General features: G+C 42.9%; 1 protein-coding gene across 1 annotated transcript; it reads left to right on the forward strand.

Annotated features, from left to right (window-relative positions):
- Positions 1-13,801: 13,801 nt before the first annotated feature.
- On the forward strand, positions 13,802-16,734 carry LOC117850236 (acyl carrier protein 1, chloroplastic). Its single transcript, XM_034732043.2, has 4 exons — positions 13,802-14,012; positions 15,652-15,762; positions 16,133-16,255; positions 16,333-16,734. Exons 1-4 carry the CDS (start codon positions 13,944-13,946, stop codon positions 16,459-16,461), a joined length of 432 nt encoding a protein of 143 aa, XP_034587934.1. The 5' UTR covers positions 13,802-13,943; the 3' UTR covers positions 16,462-16,734.
- The last annotated feature ends 326 nt before the right edge of the window (positions 16,735-17,060 follow it).

Consider the following 17,060-nt stretch of genomic DNA (forward strand, 5'->3'; position numbering starts at 1 on the left):
CCAAACGCCTGGCCTTGCGAGGCGAGGCGAGGCGAGCAGTCGGCGAGAATACCAAACGCGCCCTATGTGTCCACCACCTTCTTGTTGCAATTGTAACCCATGGGCGACATGGTGGCAGGCTGGGTCCCGGGGGGTTTTTTTTTCTGTTCAGGTGGTATTGCACGGCGGAGCAGCTGGCAACGGATGTAGGTTCAGAAGAACCGTTGAGTTTCCTTTCCTCTACGGCTCTACCACAGCAGATAGAGAGGTTGTCTCGGCAGTGGTAGAATGGATGGGAACGTGATAGGAGCGGGCGAGGAAGGGACATCGAAAAGAAGACGAGAAGATGACACACGGCATCAAGCCAATTAGCATGTTAGATACTCTTTTCGTTCTTTAAATATATGACACCATTAACTATTTACTCCAACTTTGACCATCAATATCTATTTTTGAACGAAAGAACACTAGAGTGTGCCTATTTCATTGATAAAGAGGGGTACAGCCGGCTAACCGGACAAAAAGAGAAAAAGAAGCAGCAAAGAAAAACATGACAAAAAGGTATTAATATGAATACGCGAGAAGGCCCGCTAGGTCTCTCGCACCCGCTGCTATCCAAAGGTTGGCTGAAGATTTGATTTTCGCCATTAGCGATGCTACCGTAGAACCACGGTGACGGAAGATTCTAGAGTTTCGTTCATTCCATATCTCCCACATAATAAGGAGGGTGAGGCTTCTGGTCGCTTTACGCGAGATTCCTGTTGTAGATGTGATATCGGTCCACCATTCTATGGCTGTTGTGCTGTGTTTCCATTGATTAGGGTGCAGATTCCTGTGTGGTAGCCATTGGGCCACTAGTTTCCAAATTCGTTTTGTGTATCTGCACTCGGCTAGTAAGTGATGCGCAGTCTCCATTGTGCATCAGCATAGGGTACAAGTTGGTGTGTGGTCCCATCCACGTTTTGCTACTCTGTCCGAAGTCCAGACCCTGTTTTGGAGAATTAGCCAGGCAAAAACTTTGCATTTTTGTGGTGCCCAAGGTAGCCATACAGATGCCAGGTTAGTCGTCGTCACTCCACCTACCATCAATATCTATTGAACGAGTTAGATCACTAAAATAAAATGGGTATCATTATGTCTATTGTTACATGTACTTTAGATTTAACTTGTAGATTTATCTATTTGCAAAAATATTTAGAAAAGATGAATAGTTAAACAAATGAAAAAAAGTTAACGGCGTCATATATTTAAGAACGGATGGAGTATGTTCTTTGCTTACCTCTGGTTAGAAATGTGTCTTTCTGACTCTTGTGCCAACCATTCTCAGTACCGTTTATAACAACGCTCTATGTACCATGCGTGATTTTGTGACATTTGCATATTAGTGTACGTAGCACATGCATCGCGTACATACATATGTAGAGTGTGCGAGTATGAAACATTAGAAATTCATACATCAATAACAACTTTTTTTATATAGATTGAGTGGTGAAATGAAACCTAACTAAGCCAAGGCAAGTGAAAATCGATTAGCTTAGCTATTTTTTTATTATATTCTGATTTTGGCAAGGAAAAATAAGAAGGAATATTCAGGATATGCAACATAAAGTTACAAATTCTTGGTCCGAAGCCTATTTTTGATAGCATGGCTTGTGGTGTCTAGGCTTCTACATAAATCTTTTTTCTTACTGAACTAGTATATTCGGATAATAATTCAATGGGACATAAAGATTTATAAAATAAATAATACAGACAATTTATTTTGTGTCTTTCTAATGTGCCCCCGCCTATTATAACCTACCATCGTTTCTTTAGCCAAAACCCATAATTTAGTCACAAAGTTGTCCATAGTGGCATGTGAAAGAAGTTTAAAGATCGCGTACAAACTCAGACACAATCACCTCGTAATGAGATACATCTACGAAATGCTAAACAATGGTTATTTGACTTGTCAAGTCGCTGCAATGAGATACAAGGGGTGTTTGGATACTATGTGCTAAATTTTAATAGTGTCACATCGGATGTTTGGATACTAATTAGGAGGACTAAATATGAACTAATTATAAAACTAATTGCAGAATCATGTGCTAATTCGCGAGACAAGTCTATTAAGCCTAATTAATCCATCATTAGCAAATGGTTAATGTAGCACCACATTGTCAAATCATGGACTAATTAGGTTTAATAGATTCGTCTCGCGAATTAGACTCCATCTGTGCAATTAGTTTTATAATTAACCTATGTTTAATACTTCTAATTAGCATTCAAACATCCGATGTGACAGGTGCTAAACTTTAGCAGTGAGTATCCAAACGGGGCTACAGTGTGTTGCAGCGGCTGTCACCTGTTGGTATATCTAGGATGCTCGGAATGAAACTCGTAACCCTGAAACCAACGTGTGTCCTCGGGTGATAGTCAAGAAGATTCAAGCTTCTGTGGATATGATGGTGTTGCAGTGTCTAAAACCGATTCAACCTTTAAGGTGTGTGGTTCCGAAGCAAGTTCAGAAATGGACTCCACCGCCGGTTGGCTTGGTTTGCCATAATGTTGATGCAACAATCTTCTCTTCTTCATCAAGTTCGTCTGTTGGTGTGGTGGTGCGGGACCATTTGGGCATACGTCGGATGGGATGTCGTCAGTTTTTTCATGGCATTACTACACCAGAAGTTGCAGAAGCACTAGCTCTTTGATGTGTTGTGACTCTCGCGCTGGATGAAGGCTTGCACAGAGTGATGATTCAATCCGATTGCTTATCGCTGGTCCAAAAAGTGAATACTCTGGATAAGGATAGCTCTTCCACGGGTTCTATTGTTGCAGATATCAAATTCTTAATGAAGAACTTTGTTTTATTTTCGTTTGTTCATGTAAGCCATAGTGCTAGTGAGGTGGCTCATCTGCTTGCTAGGGCGAGTGAGTGTGTTGCTTTCTCAATCTTCAGGCGGTGTATTCCTGGTTGTATCAAGATGTTGAATATCTGAATGTTTATGTTAATTGAATGAGCCACTGAATGTTTATGTTAATTGAATGAGCCAACTTGATCTAAAAAAATCACCTAGTATGGCTGTGGCACAAAAGATCTCACTACTACAATAGCACTCTCATATGGCCTCTAGTTGGTCTCAATTTTGGACCTGCGTGCTTTGGTCACCTGGTCTCGGGGTTCTTGGGCCGTCACATATTGACACTAGAAAGTTGGGTGCTTTGCCGCGCGGCTGTAAAAGTTGTGTTTGTAATAACCATGTAGTGCCTAACCGTGGATGATCTCGTATTCAACTTTACATAAACCCAATATAATAGATAAAACTAATACATGGCTACTACTGATCAAGCAATTCAGTTTTCACAAAAGAAATGCTTAATACCATTATAATAATATTAACACAGTAATAGATAAAACCTACTACATGATTAAGATTTAAGCAAACGGTTAAGTGAGGCAGAATTTTTTTTTACAATATAATGTTTCAGAGACAGCGCATTACATGTGGAAAGTAACAAAAAACCTACATTTCTAAGCTCAATATACCATTTGCATAGCTGAGGTAACTATAGAAAAGCATACATTCATTTAGACCGCAGGAAGTACGCAGATCACATATACAGCCACCAAATGCTCCTTGTATATGCGATGAATTGCAAGATTCCACATGGACATCTGTTAGTTAGAATGGCCACCGTTGTGGGGTTGCTGCAAACCGAGGACTCTGATGAATTGCTCATCATGGGGAACCTAAATCTGGATCAAGGGTTACAAATTAGATTGAAAAAAAATCTCCATGATCCATCAACACACGGCTAGCAATTTTAGAGTGGCGTATCAAATAATTATCTTCAGTGCAGGACATGGATGATGGCTGGATAACATTTTAAGAGCATGCACATGCATCTGGTGAGATAATTATTTCGTACTGATAAATGTAAATATATAATGCACCAGTGTACGAAAAGGAACTAATATATATCCTTGTGCAAGTTAAATACCTCCAAAGAACCTGCTTCTAAGATTTGTTGATGCACTGCTACACTACCTGTTTACAAATCCTTGTAAGGAACAGAGTGTATATGTTGTACAAATTCACACATAAAAAAGAAGAAATTTATACGCAAATTGAACTTATATAAGTATCCATTGACATCCTTTTGTCTTGGTCGAACCTGCGCACATATATAGTCCAAATGCATATGAGTTTCAGGGAAGAAGAGCAATTGCACATGCATAAGCTGGGAACAAAGGGTCACCTCTCAGATGTTGCGAGTGTATAAATACTACTGTACAGTGAGCACGAAACACAATGATACATGATCTCAGCCATAAGCATGGAAAAGGAGAAACATTGTATTTTGAGTTCAGGCTGAAAACCATATAGCATATCATATAAACTGATGCAACTACGATCAGCGCACAGTTTGAGTTTGACAGAGCAAAAACTACAAGTGGTCAAAACTCTACTTTTTTCTTTTGCTATGCAACTTGATCCAACAATTGCTTGCGCACCGATGAAAGCTATAATTCTAAAATTCCCTGCTGCTATCCATTCAACTGCATGAAAGTAAGATTTGAACCTAAGAGAGTATTATTGAGCAGCGAAATGTACACAATAAGGCCATGTTTTCTTCCACTGACTTATTTTTAGCACCCGTCACATCGAATGTTTAGATACTAATTAGGAGTATTAAACGTAGACTATTTACAAAACCCATTACATAAGTTGAGGCTAAACGGCGAGACGAATCTATTAAGCCTAATTAGTCCATGATTTGACAATGTGTTGCTACAGTAAACATTTGCTAATGATGAATTAATTAGGCTTAATTAGGCTTAATAGATTCGTCTCGCCGTTTAGCCTCCACTTATGTAATGAGTTTTGTAAATAGTCTACGTTTAATACTCCTAAGACTGGGAACCTACAGAGGAAACAAATGTGAAAGCAAACTTTGCGGAGATGCTCTTAATTTTACCCATGGAGTTAGAAGCTGTGATGAGTTCAGGACAATGGTCCCTACGTACAGTCCATGCTGAATATGGACCTCATATTTCCCATCAATGACAGTAAATCTAAAACAAAAATGAAATCACCATAGGAGAAGGCATAAATGAACCACAGAAGCAGCATGTAGTCAATGAGCACCCATAGCATCTTCTTTGTCGCACCACAGCATGCATGCTTCGTATATATCACACAAATGACAAAACAAATAGCTTATCCAATGATTTGTCTATTAAGTTATCCGTAAACTATTTAATTTATTCATGCACTCATATTTTATGGGATCAAGTATAAATTGGATCTTTGTATGTTACTTTGTCTCTTATTTTAGACCGAGTATACCATTTGAGATAATAGCATCCTATAAGAAGGACTATAATGTAATTTAATATTTTTATCTCATGTCCTTGTATGTCTAAAAGTATTCTTTGTGATTTCTATCTTTGTCGAGGACTATAGTGTAAAAAGCAAAGGGTCGCGTTGTAAAAATGACAAATATCTCCGCACGGTGGACAGACTCGATCTCTCTGTCCTCATCTCTTTCTGTTGTCTCTCTCTCTTCTGCGCATCTCCGTGGTGGATTGGGCGACCGCTCAGCGCGGCTTCCAGCGCCAATGGTGCTCTGCGCGAGCTGCGCAACGCAAAGAACCGGCTTGGGTGGCGCGGCGTCATCCGGCGGGCCGCACGAGCAACACAAGCACCATGCGAGGAGCACAGCGCGCGTAGGCCAGGTTTGCCGCCTTCGCTCGATTTTGCCAGCCAAAAGAAGGCTCCCCACAGCAGATCTTGCGGAGCTGTCATCTCCTATGAGCTCTCCATACAACGAGCATTGCCTGGCTATTTGCTATCGGGGCACGAGCCCCTTCCGTCACCTCGCGGCAAAGACTCTTTTCTCTATTTTCATTTAATTATGTCCACGTAGGATAGACGTGATGACTTGGCAGCAAATAGACGAGTCATTTAATGACCTTGTACATGCCTTAATTAAAAAAAGAATAGATCCACCCAGGTTAAACATCACAAGTGCTTAGCATGTTTGAATCAAACTGGAATCTAATTAATTGCACCAAAATGGTAAAACCAAGGGAAAACAAATTGAACTACCATACCAAAGAGACATATTATCGAACACAATGTATGCAAGTGCAGACTAACCTGTGGACACTGAATATGCGTTGCTGCACGTCGCGACTATCCGTCGATGACGCGGGATTAGTTCCTCGGCCTGCGTGTGCGTCCTCGGCTGCTTGACCAAATCAGTTTGAACACAAGTATAGGAAGCCCAACAGCAGGATGTTCAGCCCACTGCTATTTCTTTCCAGATAAGCGATGGAGGCTAGTCCATGATAGTTTTTTCCTTCAACTTGTTGGAATATGATATGCATGCATCAGATTTCTTCCGTTTCTCTTTTTTCAGTTTCTTTTGTTTTTCTCGTTACTATTTTCCATTTTCTTCGGTGTTTTTTTTCCTTTTTTTCCTTCCTTCGCTTTTTTCCAGACGTGTTCTTTTCTTCCATTCCTTTTCTTCCTGTTTTTTTCCTTTTCTCCGTACGTTATTTTCTCTTCCTGTGTTAACTTGATTTTTTTTCTTCCGTTTCTTTTATCCCTTCCATTTTGTTTTTCTTCATTATTTTTTGATTGAACTTTTCTTTTCATTTTCTTCCCATGATAGGTTATTTTGTATCCTAATTTTTTTTATCACAAGTTCATTCGAGTTGTTCTAGATATATATTTTTTCTTATTTTTATCTTTTCTTTTTTATGTTTTGTCGCTATAACACTGGATGGTTTTTCTTTTTTATGTTCTCTTCTTTCTTTAGTATCTTATTTTACTTAGTTTTTATCTCCTTCCCTATCTGTCCTATTTTCTATTATTCTTTTATTTTTATTCTACTTTTTACCCTTTCTATCTTTATCGGTTCTCTTATTTTAGTTTTTGCAAACCATTAAATGATTTCAGTGCTAGTGAACCTCTCTTCCAAGCAGTAGGTATAGGGTTTGAAATAGCGTACATGTATTTTGTTTCATAAGTCATATAATTTGTTCGAGGAGTACAAATCTTTGTTCGATAAGTTTGTATAATTTGTTCGATACGTATGGTATAGTTGTTTTGTTTAGTTTTTATTTATTCGCCCATCACTACTTATATTTAAATTTATCTATCTGTATTTATTTATGGATTATAATATTTAGTCTATGTTCATAATGTATTTATTCAAAATATTTTTCATCAGTTCGCATATTTTATTCGCATCGTACAATAATTTTGTTCTTGATATTCGATATTTTGTTCTCTGTATATAATCATTTGTTCTTCGTGTTTACATTTTATTCGTATGGAACAATCTTTTGCCCATGCTATCCAAATATTTGTTCACAGTGACCAAAACTATTATTTATATTAAATTATAGTGAAATTTTTTTGAAAAAGAAATATACTGGAAAAATAAATCTCACCAGACAAGTTATGTGTAGTCTTATTTTTTAATCTTATTAGAAGAAACATCTTGATGTTATAAAAAAAATATGGATACTTATTAACAATCTAGGTATTTTTTCTTTTACTTTCTCATAATAATTCAGTCTTTCGTTGTACCACACTATTTGTTGTATGTCATGTTTAATACTTTCTTTGCATCGTATAGTTTTTCATTCATATTTTGTCCAATTTATATAGTCATTTTTTCGTCATATTTAATATTTTGTTCGTATGAAACAATCATTTATTCTTAGTGTTCAAAAATTTGTTCGTAGTAATAAAAATTAATATTTAATATTTTTTTAAAATAGTTTTTTAAAAAAAACCATCCAAATTAGTCCAGCGTGGTTTTGTTTTGAAGATATTGTCATAAGTAACATAGTGGTACAATCATAATTTAATTTGGATATTCAGTTAGCGATCTACGGATTTTTTTAGCCTTATGAAATTTTTAGGACACGTGATGTCAGCTAGTTTATTTGATTCCTCTACATGCACATGTTCATCGCGTGGCTTGTTCAGGCCCACGCACACATTAGTCAAGATACGGCCCATTGGAATATTAATTAGTGTACCGCTCCTTCGGATGATGCCTAGACTCTGGCGATGTATAACCACACCCGTTGCTGCATGGTGTTTGCCTCCCCTACGACTCCATGGAGCTCCTGAACTGCCGACCGTTGATGAAGGCAATCGCTTCGCCGCAGAGCTTGCCCAGCCCCTAAAGGATAGGAACTGATGAGCTTCCGGCGGGCGTCAAGGCATCGGCAGCTCTGCATCTCGCGTCGGCACCAACGGTCGTCCTCGGCAATGCGACGCCGCGGTGGGCAGTAGCCGTGTTGTGTTTTTCCAAACCTCCGGTGATCTCGTGGAGCACAGAATGACGAGAGAGGGTGCCTCTTGGACTCTCCGTGGAGACCATGGCACCTCCGTTGGTCGGGGGCGATGAGATAATGGGCTTGGCCCATTGCAATTTTAGAAATTTCAAATAAATCTTAAAGGTTCATGTGGGTATGAGCAAGTGGTTGAAGTGGTGCAAACCTTTAGTCCCACATTTCTAGTGGAGAAGAAGGTTGGCTAACATAATTATGAAGGTTGTCTCCACTCCTGTGAGCTATGTGTGTGGGGAGAGAAGAAAAGCTGGTTCACCGAAATCTAGCCTCCAGCCTTGCGGGGACGTGGTTTCCTTTTGCCATTTTATTTTTGTTACTTGACCTTTAAATCAGTGAGGTATATGGAACCTAATCGGTTTAGATCACAATCGTGACGTGAGATCGTGGGCTCTCCTATATATATGACCTATCGGTCTCTATCAAAAACACATCTAATCGAGTTAGAGTTTTTGCCTCTTCTCGCTGCTGCACCACCACCGTAGTCTACTCCATCCCGAGTGCCGACGTGCACCGGCGAACGGGAGAACGGGTCTCCGGAACCTCTCGCTCTTGTGATCCTACACTAGGAGAGGGCGATAAGATTTTTGGGAAGCGTTCCGCGCGACTGCTCAAGGTCTTCAACACGGCTCGTCTTCTGTCCCAGTCCAGCGCTGCGGCATACCATCATCTTCAATGTCATTTATTGTGCTCCGTCCGCAACACCGTCGTCATTCCGTCAGCACCGCTTGTCATCACGGTTGCACCCGTAAAGTACATACGCCGTGATCCGATCTGTTATTTCAGCATATTTTCTGAGATATGAAGTTGTGCTTGCTGTTGCCTAGCTATTATGATAAATCTAGTTTGGAAATTAATCATCTTGTTGTCTAATTTTTCAACATGGGTTGAGGAAGGAGGGGATCAACGTTGACGGCAAGAGCTGTCGCGCCGGCGTCCCCCGTTGTCGACGAATCCACTGCCTCAGACTCAGCCCACGGGTCGCCGGCGCCGTTCCGTCTGCCTTTGTGGAGGTGTGGTCGGCCAGCTGGGCCGGAAAGACGGCCTGCAAAGGCTGGCTGACCGGAGCGGGAGGAGGAAGCGGAGGAGGCGAGGCGCGGTCGATCTGTTTGCGAGGCAAGGACGGCACGCTGGGCCACGTGTCGAGCAAGCGGACGGGACCTGTTTCGTACACAGACGACGCGTGGGGCTCCCTAGTACGGCGTGTTGAACGGATGAAGCCACCATGCAGTAATTTTTTGTTCTTGCGCGATAAGAGTCACACGCGGGACGATAGGATTGGCCAAACAACGAAAGGCTCCCGCAGGCTTTGAAATCTTTCAGCAATATAGCTACTACTATGCCCAAGCTGCTGGTAGGGAAATTTCTTTCTTCATCAGTGAGTGCAATGCATAAAATACTTGAGAGATATTTGGCAAAGATTTTTTTGAATAGGGTATTTAATTTGTAGCTTTAGGAAATCTTGGATTTGGAGAGGTAAACCAAGAACACTTAATTAGATGAATCATTTTATTTATATTTTATATTAATTACAAATATTTCTCTACTCCTAAAAAACGTAAAGAGGCGACGAAACGTCGTACGTCGCCTTACCCTCTGCTCCGGCGTACCGTGCTCCAGGGTATGCATGCCGTCCATTGCTGTGAATCACGGCACAGGGAGTATCACCACCCTACGTCCAAGGAGACGCCCCCACCTGCGTCCTCGAACATCTATCGACCCGATCCAACGATCGTAAGCTATCAATTCTCCCCGCGCACTACCTCCCATCAATTCATTCCCCTTCGCCACCACCGCCCATCCACCACGGCGTCCTCAAACGCCAGCTCGACACCCTCCTCCATCGCGGCGGACGCCGTCCTCGACCGAGTCCCTGACACCGTCCTCGACCGCAGCACCAACGAACGGCGTCCTCAACCAATGCCCTAATGACGTGCATCGCCGTGCCTTCGCCGTGCCATCGACGTGCATCGCCATCGTCGGTTTAATCTATGTGTAAATCTCGCTGTAGCCTCTGTACTTTCGCTAGGGGTGGATGCGGTGGTGGCGGCCATGACCCAACACTAAGCCATAATCCATTTTTGCTGGCGGGTGAAATGGCACTGTGCTGGTAGGCCTAGCACCCGCCAGCAACTTTGAGCCAACATAAATGACAGTCTGTGCTGGTGGATGCTTGCCCGCCAGCAGTAATTATATTAACAGACCGATCTGTGCTGGCCAGCACAGTTGATTTTTCAATTAAAAAAAGCATGCACGTCGCTCCCGCGCCCATCGCTTCTGCGCAGCCGCCGCTCGTCCCCATCGCTGGCCGCCTGCCCTCCCGCCGGCTGGCCGCCCGCCACCCGCCGTCAACCGCTCCCGTACCCGCCGCTTCTGCGCCGCTGCCGAGCCCAGTCGCCCATCGCCGTCGCGCCCGGACAGCCGTCGGTCGCTGCTCCCCCCCTCCCAGCTGCCCGCCGCTCCTGGTCGCCCGTAGGTCATCGCTCTCGCGCCCAAGGGCCCGTTGCCGCCGCGAGTGGCCGCTGCTCCCGCACCCGCCGCTCGCCGCCCAGGAGGAAGGAGTAGGTTGCTTGCTCGGGCCCCTGAGAGGCGCCGAGCTGGGCTATGGAGGAGAGGAATTTGGAGGCTATTTGTTCGCCAATGGAGAGAGAGGGAGAAGAGAAAGATGAGAGGCGGAGAAGGGATAAGGTAGATGGTGCGCCTGGGGTCTGTGCAAAGATCCCTTGAGCTATATTTTATATGTTTTAATCAACGTTACTTTGTCTTGTGCAGGCCCTGTTTGGTTTGGGGCTACTAAAGTTTAGGGATTCAGTCCCTTTTAGTCCCTAAACTGCCAAACATGGTGACTAAAAGGGGCTAAACTTTAGCCTTTAGTCCTCAAGAGGTTACTAAAAGGGACTAAAGGAGACTATTGACAGGTTTGCCTCTCATTAATGCCCCGTCCTACCCCCCACCACCCCTCTTGATCCGATCCTCTGCCCTCGTTCTCTCCCAATCCATTCCCCATCTCACTCGCACCCTGCCCTCCCCGCCGCCGCCCCCACTGCTCCCTACGCCGCCCCCGCCCCCGCTCCTCCCCACACCTCCGCCGCCACGTCCGCTCCTACCCAAGCCGGATCTACCTTGGACGGCCACGGGAACATCTAATGGGACTACTTCTCTCAGGTGGTTCTTCTTCGGCGGCTAAACCCATTCCAAATTATGCTAAAGATGTGCCGTATAAACATTATGCGATACAGATTGTAAGGTTTCGCCTACAATTTCAAGCCGCATTTAAACAGCTTAAACCTGAAGCATGGGAGGATGTTCACAAATGGGAATTTGAACATGCGAACGGAATTGCAGAAGACACTGATGGGTAAGATTAGTTCTGACACACCGGCGTTTTATTGTGTCAATATTCTTTATTTCTTAAAATATATGTTTGTATATTTATACGGCTGATGATTCATCCTGTCATAGATTTACCACATATTTTCAGATGGATAGCTTATTCTACAGTACATGGCTAGGTGGGATAGTCCTCAAAACGTGAGTAAATATACTTTGTTGTATGTTCCTTTGTGATTTTACAATATACGATAAATCCCATCACACGAGAGCTTTACTTGAAGTAAAAACTCATCTTACGTATAGGATGCTATTATGATGCGGCGCAACTTCTTCATCGATCTTTTGGCACACCAAGAGAATGCTTGGAAGACAAGACTACCTGGCATTGTAAAACATTATCTTTGGCGCATCACTGGCAAAGAAATAGGATAGATGGGGGTGGCCTTTGGATGACCAGTTGTACCATGCTTTGTTTAATGCCATAGCTACGCTTATCTGTATTCGCACTTGTTTCCACATGATTATTGTCCTGCTGAATCCAATGTTGAAGGTTGTTCAAGTCGCCGTTAGAGCTTGCTAGAAACGAATACGATGTAAAGATGATTAACTGTCATATATTATTTGGGAATTGGTCACATGATTGTTCTTTTGCAAGTTGAGATAAAGAACATCCAAGCGTACTGTACTTATGTTATTACTAATTGCAAAGTCATTTTTTGTTTCACATTGGAGGCATTTCACATGTTATTACTCATTCCAAGGTTGTATGACTTAATTAAAATGTAGTGTTGGAATTAGCTAAAACCTTGCAGAAATATAATGCATATGTCCAGGAAAAAAATACCTTATGTTTTTGAGTTTGTAGAAGTAAATATTTCACACGATAATGTTTGATGCTTATAAACAAAATTTATTTTGCCCGTAGCAACGCACAGGCACGATCCTAGTAAAATTTAGAATACAAACTGTAGATTGAAGCCTATATAGGAACAATGGTTTTTTTAATTGTTCAACCTGTTTGCACTTGCTATGATAGCTAAGTGGATAATTAGGCACAAACTATCTACATTCTCTAGCTAGCATGTGAAATCAACCGGGGGGCTTGAGTACCTCTTCAGCCTCCTTTGGTAGGGCTTCCTAACCGATTTCTGGTGAAGCCCTACCAAAAAATCATCTTCAATGGCTTCACCACAGGAGCCCTGGAAATGGGTTGAGTGATGACGATGGATGGAGCCGAAGTTGAAAAAAGTGGCTCCCCGCGGCTCCATCCCGTCCACGGGTCAAAATCTCATCTTTATCCTCTTGAGCGCCCGGTAGATGGTGACTGTGGTGTGGATGAGCCGGTAGGCGGGGCAGAGAGTGGAGGTGGCCGGCGACACGGATGAGGTGGCTGACGGGATGGAAAATCGGTGACGGCATGGGTAAGGCAGGGCGGAGGACGGCGACAACGCGGGCTTGGCGTGAGCGCAGGCGACAGCGGCTCTGGTGAGGCGCAGAGGTCGGAGGGCCACGACGATGCGGAGGATAACAGGATAAGAAAGAGAGATAAAGGGGAGGAAATAGAGGGAAAAGCAATAGGAAGAAAAAAATGGGATAAGAACATATAGACATTTTGCTATTTGTATCTATTTTAATCTTTCAAGAGAAGCTATGGTACCAAATGTGTTTTCAATCACGAAGCTAAAAAAGTTATTTCGCTGGAGAAGCTACAACCACAACTATTTTAGTTATAGTTGAAGCGCTTCCCTTTAATTTTTTGAAGTGAAAAGAAGGTAGAAGGGGGAGGAGGAAGAAAAAGGAAGAGCCTTAGACTTCAATGCTAGATTCATCGCTGCTTACATGCTTTTGAGTGCGAGATACGGCTTTATTCTCCTACAATATATATGTTTTTTTAAGGAATAATATCATCTCTAAGCTGTCCTCGTATCATAATGGCACGGCTTCAGAAACAGTTGAGACGTACATGTCATCGTGCAAATCCTCGCCGAGCGTGCACCCACCAGGAGTCACCGGTCACCAGGGGCCACCTCGTTTCCCAATTTGTGGCTGGCGCGAGCGTGCTCCGTCAGCCATTTTCGGACGGACGCTTCCTCTATCCCGAGCCTATCTATCTATTTATCGCCTCCCCCGCCGCACTACGCTGCCACCGCTATACGCTCGCTGCGTGGTAGCTGCTGCCTCACCTCACCTCACCTCACCTGAGAGCACACCCACCAGCCACCACCTCTCTGTCCCGCCTGCCGCTTGCCGCCGCCGCCCCGATCCGAGAGCGAGCATGGCGCACTCCCTCGCCACCGCCACCGCCGCCGCTGCCTCCTTCTCGTCGGCCGCCGCCCCGCGCCAGGTCCGGCTCACTGCTTCTTGGATTGGTAGCTTGCTCTGTGTGGCTGTGGGCTGTGCCTGTTTCTTGAATCTTGATGCGAGGCGAGGAGCGTGCATCTTTGGTCGATATATATAGATTTCTGGGTTTGGTTCGTGATCCCTTGGGTTCTTGGGATGGTTGATTGGTTGGTTTAGAACTTCTGATGGATGGATTGATCCCGTAGTTTCCTGGTGATGCTCCCTTGGTTCTGGTTCGGTTGCTGGGTGTGATTAGATTCGAGCTGACTATGAACCATATGGGTACCTTACTGGGCATTTCTTCTCTGCCCGATGCAGGGGATCTTGTTTCCTACAAGTTCCCGTGAACCGTGTTCTTTGTTGGGAAATTTGCCAGTGATTAGTACTCGTTGAGCACAGGGTGCCATGGATGAGTGATTAGAGTCTCACTTGCTCAGGTTAAAGAAGTCAAACTTCTAGTTACTTTGAGATGGTACTCGTGTACTTTGCCTTCAATTCGTTTCGAATTGCTGTAACAAATTAGAATCATTGTACTATTAATCCATGAGGAAAATTGGCTTTAGAGCTTATATTATTGTCGCGTTATATTGAACTTGTTACGGGCTACCACTGAGACTTTGTTGTCACCAGTCGTGATGAAGTATGAACAGATGGTGACAATTTTGCTTATTTTAGTGCAAGCTGCAAAGATTCCAAATTTGCTGTAGCTAAAGAAACCGTCACGGCGCCCGGGCCGGTGATTCATATGGTTTATTTTAAAAGTAGCCTCTGTTAATGAAATGTGGCTGGATCCCAAAGAGAACGGAAAGGGTTCAGGGGTGACCCAAGCGCAGCAAATGACAGCACATGCCTCAGATCTTGCTCAAGTTAATTAAGGGGCATTTCTTTACCGGTGCTTTACTTCTGCAGCATCGATGTCGATGCCATAGCTGAATAGAAAATGCCAGCTTTTGTTGTTACAAGTGTACGCTGCCATAGTGCCATGTGCTTCTTGCCTGACCTGAAGTGTCCTGCATCATGGGGATCCCAAAATGTATAGTTGGGTTCCACAGTTATAATTTGATTTCGACCTGGTTTGAAAAGCTTGGTTACATCTTGATCCTTGTGTATTACTGAACTGATTTCCTACTTTAGGCATTTCAAATCCCTGGACCAGATCAGTTCCTGAAAATTTCTGGTGCTAGTTGCTGGCCAAGAAGCAAGGCAATTCATTTTTTAAAAGAATTTTTTCCTACTACGTCTTGTCTGCAATGTTATTAAAATCCTGCACATATTGGTACAAATAGATGTAAACAAACCTAATATTTAAATACCTGAAACAGCTACCAGCTGTCTCTCATGTCTAAAAAGGCTTACTTCATAACTTAGGAAACTTGTGTCATGCTATTATATATTTGCTCCGTTGGCTTCACTATATTATCTTGATGACACATTGTTAGTATTCATTTTCAGAGGACATTCCATGCCAAAAACTGTTGTTTGGTTTTCACTTTATTGAACATCCAGTACGAGAGTAGGTGCAGCATTGAACTTTGTTAGAAGAGGGCATTTGCAGAATGCACTATGCCAATTTTCATTTTCTAATTGTTGTTATTTTCATTGGAACAATCCACTTATGGGGACAGTTTCATGGTCCATTTCAGGTTACAAATGTGATTTCAAGCCGGAATTCGGTTTCCTTCCGGAGCTACAGGATGACTTCTGTGTCCATCCGTTCAAGACCAAGTTCTCTTCGGTTTAAGATTTGCTGTTCGGTATGCATCATTTCATTCTTTGTTTGTCTGTCCAGTTCTAAAAGAGTTTGGTGGATAAATAAACAAACTGTTGGTAGTAAGCTGTTCTGTATTTGTCAAGGCTACCTTTATTCCCCAACATCGTACCAGACACTATAAGTTAGTTAAATGCCCTGTAGTTAGTAAAAAAGAGGGAATTATTTAATTATTTCTTTTAGAAAGAGCAAACTACTAGATTGTATGAAGAGTGCCACCTGATTCTTGAAAGCTGCATTGCTTGTTTCCTTGGGTTCTGAGGTTGTTGGCATGGTGCTTGCCTTACTGATCTGAAGTAGTAATGATTTATTGAAGAGCGATCTGAAGTAACATCATTCATTGATCTATTGAACAGGCAAAGAAAGAGACAGTCGACAAGGTTTGTAGTATAGTGAAGGAGCAGCTGGCTCTCCCTGATGGGACTGCCATCACGGGCGAATCAAAATTCGCTGAACTTGGTGCTGATTCACTTGATACAGTAATCCCTCTCTACTGAAATTGACTGTAGCTCCAAAAAAGCCACAGCACCTTAACAACGCCAACTTTGTCCTGCAGGTTGAAATTGTGATGGGCCTCGAAGAGGCATTCAACATCACCGTTGACGAAACGAGCGCACAAGACATCGCTACCGTGCAGGATGCGGCGGACCTTATTGAGAAGCTTGTGCTGGAGAAGGCGTCATAAGCACCTTAAGTGGAGGATCCAAAACCAACAGTGGACCCATCGACCTTGCCACCGACGACTTTGTATTCTATCTCTGTTGTATGTTCAATTATTCATGGTACCCATTTGTTCTTTCTTGATCATTCAAGATGAGATTTTGTTTTGATGTTGCTGAGGTAAATTAGATGCTCCAGAGGTTACATGAAGCAAATGAAAACAATGTATTCCACTTTCCATTTCTATGTTGTTCTACTAATATGGAGAAACAAATAAAGTGGCAAAGAGTCACCGCAATGTGTTTTCTTACAATAAGGTTTGTCTATAAAAGTCAGAATCAGATGATGTAATTGTTGACCTTGGGACGCGGATTTGCAAACATCAGGGTCTCAGGTGCTCCATGGTCTAACCATAAACCCGGATGCATTTTCAGCCGTGCGATTTCTCAATAGTCAGTTTTTTATACTATTATTATAGAGAATCAAATAAACTATTGCGAAGAGTCACTGCAACTGTCTTCTGGATTTCTGAGAAGTCATACAATTGTCTTATAAGAATCTGAATCAGGTGATGTAATCGTTGACCTTGGAATGCAAGGTCTCAACCATAGACCTAGCTGCGTT

The sequence above is a fragment of the Setaria viridis genome, chromosome 3, assembly GCF_005286985.2.
Source record: "Setaria viridis chromosome 3, Setaria_viridis_v4.0, whole genome shotgun sequence".
Taxonomy (NCBI): domain Eukaryota; kingdom Viridiplantae; phylum Streptophyta; class Magnoliopsida; order Poales; family Poaceae; genus Setaria; species Setaria viridis.

Bases quoted from the DNA above. Each gene is read 5' to 3' on its own strand.
- LOC117850236 (XM_034732043.2), top strand. From the start codon at position 13,944: ATGGCGCACTCCCTCGCCACCGCCACCGCCGCCGCTGCCTCCTTCTCG. The intron at 14,013-15,651 runs GTCCGGCTCACT...GGTCCATTTCAG, and splicing joins CGGCCGCCGCCCCGCGCCAG to GTTACAAATGTGATTTCAAG. The intron at 15,763-16,132 runs GTATGCATCATT...TCTATTGAACAG, and splicing joins GGTTTAAGATTTGCTGTTCG to GCAAAGAAAGAGACAGTCGA.